This window comes from Arachis duranensis, chromosome 7, assembly GCF_000817695.3.
Source record: "Arachis duranensis cultivar V14167 chromosome 7, aradu.V14167.gnm2.J7QH, whole genome shotgun sequence".
In the NCBI taxonomy this organism is placed as follows: domain Eukaryota; kingdom Viridiplantae; phylum Streptophyta; class Magnoliopsida; order Fabales; family Fabaceae; genus Arachis; species Arachis duranensis.
Genome location: NC_029778.3, coordinates 25,786,759 through 25,791,319, shown reverse-complemented (window position 1 = coordinate 25,791,319; position 4,561 = coordinate 25,786,759). Strand labels below are relative to the sequence as shown.

Below are 4,561 nucleotides of genomic sequence, written 5' to 3'. Positions count from 1 at the left end.
TGTTTTTCTTTTTAAATTAAGTTTGCCTTTGCTTTTGTTATTTAATTCTAATTCTAATATGTTTGGTTGATGGGGTTTGGTGTAGGAGAAGAAGGAAGAAGGGAAAGCTGAGGGTGAGAAAAAAGAAGAACCAACAGAAGAGAAGAAAGTAGAAGAAGTATCTTCTGAGCCTGTTGATGCTATTGTCAAAGTTGAGAACAACTAAAGTCTCACCCCTCGTAACAGCTTGAGAGGAGAAAAATGATTAATTTATTCTCTTATTTACAAACATGTGATTTATGATAATGATCTAATATCAATCAACACTATAATGTAAGATTTGTCTAAATCATACAAAACTGTTGGGACTTTGTGCAATAATAAATAAAGAAAAATTCTTTTGTTATTGTGGTATATACAATTTGAAATATTGATAACCTATGATACACGCCAAAGGAGTAGCTAGGTACATACACATATTTGATAATAAAAAAAATTAATTAAAAATAATTATAATTTATTTTATTTAATATTTATTAATTGTTAGGACAAATGAAGATTAAATAAAGTAAATTTTGATATAGTACAGTACGATGGACAGTACTGTATATACATATAGAAGTGCATTACCAACTACATAAATTTGAACAATACGAGTATGTAAAAGTAAATAGTATTGCATATGTACGTGTAATAATATTGATGTGCACCCCATTATACTCGGAAACAAGAAATTAATTGTAAACCAACTTTAAAACTCGGAAACAAACAAACGACAGACTTATTGATTGCAAAGACAACATAATCTCTTAACCGTTATCCGCGACGGACTGCACTACTCAAACTCAATTTTAATTTTGCGCAAGTCAAAGATATTAATAACGGCCTTCACCAAGCATATCGGAAAAGCAAACCAAAACCAACACACCACCCGCCTATAAATCTAAGTCGAATAACCTATGAAAGGACAGCTCACTTAACTCACTCTAACTTATTACTCTTTATTCTCTCATAACTCACACATTTACTTGAGCGTCGGAGTGCTTTGTGCAGGTGCTCCCACCGCCGTGTTTCAGAGGACCGAGGTCTACTCTCAACACTGTCCCTGGACGACGTATAGCTCAACCAAGGATCCGAGCGACCCCTCAGAGGCCATACACCTCGGCTCACTCGGAACGGAACATTTGGCCCCCACCGTGGGGCCCGAGCAGTTATCCTAACGCCACTATTTTTTCCATACTGCACTTTGTATTTTTCTTTTACGCAGGGTTCCTCAACCTTCCAACATGGCCCGATAACGGAGTTCATTAACTCACTCAGGCCGAACTTATGACCCAGATGGCCGAGCTACAAGCAGAAGTCAAAAGACTTGCCGAACTGTCAACCCAGAACAGCGCCAGTAAACGCGAAGAGGGTAATTCCAAAGGCCCAGCCCAAGGCAACACAGACCTATTGAGTGTCAACCCACCAAAGGAGAGGCTGACCTTAGACAACCCATTTTCCGAAGAAATCACGAATTACCAGATGCCAAAACATTTTACACTGCCTTCCTCGCTCGAGCCATATAAGGGGATTGGTGACCCCCTGGCTCATATTAAGAAACTTCAGTCCATGATGTTTTTTAATGGCCCTAATAATGAACCTGTGCTTTGCAGAGCTTTCACAAGGTCCTTCATCGATTACTTTGCGGCAGCACATATTTACGTATACGGATCATATTACCTCAGCACCATCCGCCAAGGTCCACAAGAAAGTTTGAAAGATTATATGACCAGATTTACAGAAGCAACAATGGAGATACCAGACCTGAAGCCTGTTGTCCACTTACATGCCCTCAAAGCCGGCCTCCGACCCGGAAAGTTCAGAGAGACAATAGCGGTCACTAAGCCGAAGACGTTAAAAGAATTCTGGAAAAGAGCAGCCGGACAGATGGAGATTGAAGAGCTCCGTGAAGCCGACAGAATAGAAAGAAAACCCAGGAGGGAGGAAGTCAGAACGCCAAGGTCGGCGAACAACAAAGAAGCCGGAAAGCCATTCAAGCTCACCCCAAAATTCGACAACTACACCAGATTCAACACAAAGAGGGAAAAGATAATCAAAGAAATACTCAACGCTAAAATCATAAAACCACCAGCAAGAGCTGGGAGCTATCAAGATCAGCGATTTGTTGACAAAAGCAAGCACTGTGCGTTCCACCAGAAGTACGGGTACATAACCGACGAGTGCGTGATAGCTAAAGATCTCTTAGAAAGATTAGCTCGGCAAGGCCTCCTAGATAAATATATTGAAGGAAGAAAACACAAAGAGAGTGGTAGGGACAAAGAAGAACGCCAACAATCCTCGGGAAGCAAGGAAGACAATAAATGGTCAAACAACACCCCACCAAAAGGGATTATAAACTGCATATCCGGAGGATTCGCCGGGGGAGGCAAAACAACATCGGCAAGAAAGCGGAGCTACCGCGCAATGCTGGCAATTGAAGGAACAGCACCACAAAGCAACAAAGATATGCCCAACCTAGAAATCACTTTCAACCAGGCAAACATATGCTCGACCGCTCCACATTCTGACGATCCAGTGGTAATCTCCATCCAAACAGGCGAGCTATTGGTAAGAAAAGTCCTATTGGACCCATGTAGTAGTGCGGACATCCTCTTTTACTCTACTTTTCTAAAAATAAAATTATCTGAAAAACTCATGCAACCCTCATCTGGAGAACTAGTAGGATTCTCTGGAGAAAGGGTCCCGATCAAGAGCTACATATGGCTAAAGACAACAATGGGAGACGACTCATTGTCAAAAACCATTGATATACAATATCTAATAGTTGACTGCCCCAGTCCTTACAATATTATTCTCAGAAGACCTGCTCTGAACACGTTCAGGGCAGTGGTATCCACTTTTCATCTATACGTTAAATTTCAGGTACAGGACGACAAGATAGCGACACTCCACTCAGACCGCCAACAAGCTCGGCGATGCTACAACGCGAGCCTAAAGAGGTCGGACACAGGACATAATTATGAACATGAAGTCAAAGCAATACACATCACAAAAGAGGTTTTGTCCCTAGCCGAGTTTGACCCCCGAGGAGACACCCAAGATAGGTCTCAACTAGCAGATGAGCTCCAAAAGGTTCCGCTGACATCAACACCGGACCAAGTCACATACATCGGCCAGGCACTCCAAGGACAAGAAAGGTTGGAACTCATAAAGTTATTACAAACCAACGCCGATCTGTTCGCCTAGACCCTGGCAGATATGCCAGGCATCGACCCAGATGTCATTTGTCACAAGCTCGCCATTGACCGAACAATCCGACCTATCGCTCAAAAGAAGAGGAACCTCGGAGCAGAAAAATCAAAGGCAGCTCTCGAGGAAACCAAAAAACTCCTCAGTGCCAACTTCATCAAAGAGATCCGCTTCACCACATGGCTATCAAACGTGGTAATGGTAAGGAAGAATTCAGGTAAATGGCACATGTGTGTCGACTTTACGGACCTGAACAAGGCATGCCCAAAGGATGCCTATCCTTTACCATGCATTGACAAGCTTGTAGATAATGCATCAGGTTTCGAAAGCTTAAGCTTCATGGATGCATACTCTGGTTACAACCAGATCCTCATGCATCCAGAAGACTAAAGCAAAACAGCTTTCATAACCGAACATGGAAATTTTTGTTACAAAGTAATGCCATTTGGTCTAACGAATGCAGGTGCAACATACCAACGTCTAATGGACAAGGTCTTCCGCAATCAGATAGGTCAGAATATGGAAATCTATGTCGACGATATGGTTGCCAAGACCACACCAGGACGATCTCATTGTGAAGACCTTAGAGAAGTATTCGAACAAGTTCGAGCATACAACATGAGACATAACCCCAAGAAATGCGCTTTTGGGGTACAAGGAGGCAAGCTCCTCGGGTTCATGCTGACCTTGCGAGGAATCGAAGCAAACCCCGATAAATGTGATGCGATTCTTAACATGGCGAGCCCTAAGGCAATGAAAAAAGTCCAACAGTTAGTAGGGAGAATAGCCGCACTGTCACGATTCTTGTCAGCGGTATCAAACCGATTATATCACTTCTTCCAGACAATAACAAAAAATAAAAAATTCGAATGGACAACAGAATGCGAGATGGCATTCGCCGAGCTCAAAGCCATTTTATCATCACCACCAGTACTACAAAGACCAGAAGTCGGTAAACCTTTATACTTATATTTATCTACTTCCAATTATTCTATAAGCTCGGCTCTCATTGTTGAAACAGGAAAAATACAAAAGCCAGTATATTTCGTCAGCAGAGTCATGCAACTAGCAGAACAGAGGTATCTGAGAATAGAACAACTAGCCTTAACACTGGTGACAACAGCCAGAAGACTCAGGCACTACTTTTAAAGCCACCCAATAATTGTAAGGACGAACCAACCATTAAGGCAAATACTGACAAAACCAGAACTGGCCGGACGACTGACCAAATGGTTTGTCAAGCTCTCTGAGTTCGATATTCAATTCCAGTCAAGGCCGGCCTTGAAAGCACAAATCCTCGCAGACTTCATTTCCGAGCTAATGCCGGACG

The 4,561-nt window shown here is 42.3% G+C and overlaps 1 protein-coding gene across 1 annotated transcript; it reads left to right on the top strand.

Moving 5' to 3' along the window:
* The first annotated feature begins 1,317 nt into the window (after positions 1-1,317).
* On the top strand, positions 1,318-3,228 carry LOC107458433 (uncharacterized). The gene has a single exon (XM_016076641.1). The coding sequence runs from the start codon at positions 1,318-1,320 to the stop codon at positions 3,226-3,228; it is 1,911 nt and encodes a 636-aa protein (XP_015932127.1).
* Positions 3,229-4,561: the final 1,333 nt, after the last annotated feature.

Bases quoted from the DNA above. Each gene is read 5' to 3' on its own strand.
- LOC107458433 (XM_016076641.1), top strand. From the start codon at position 1,318: ATGGCCGAGCTACAAGCAGAAGTCAAAAGACTTGCCGAACTGTCAACC.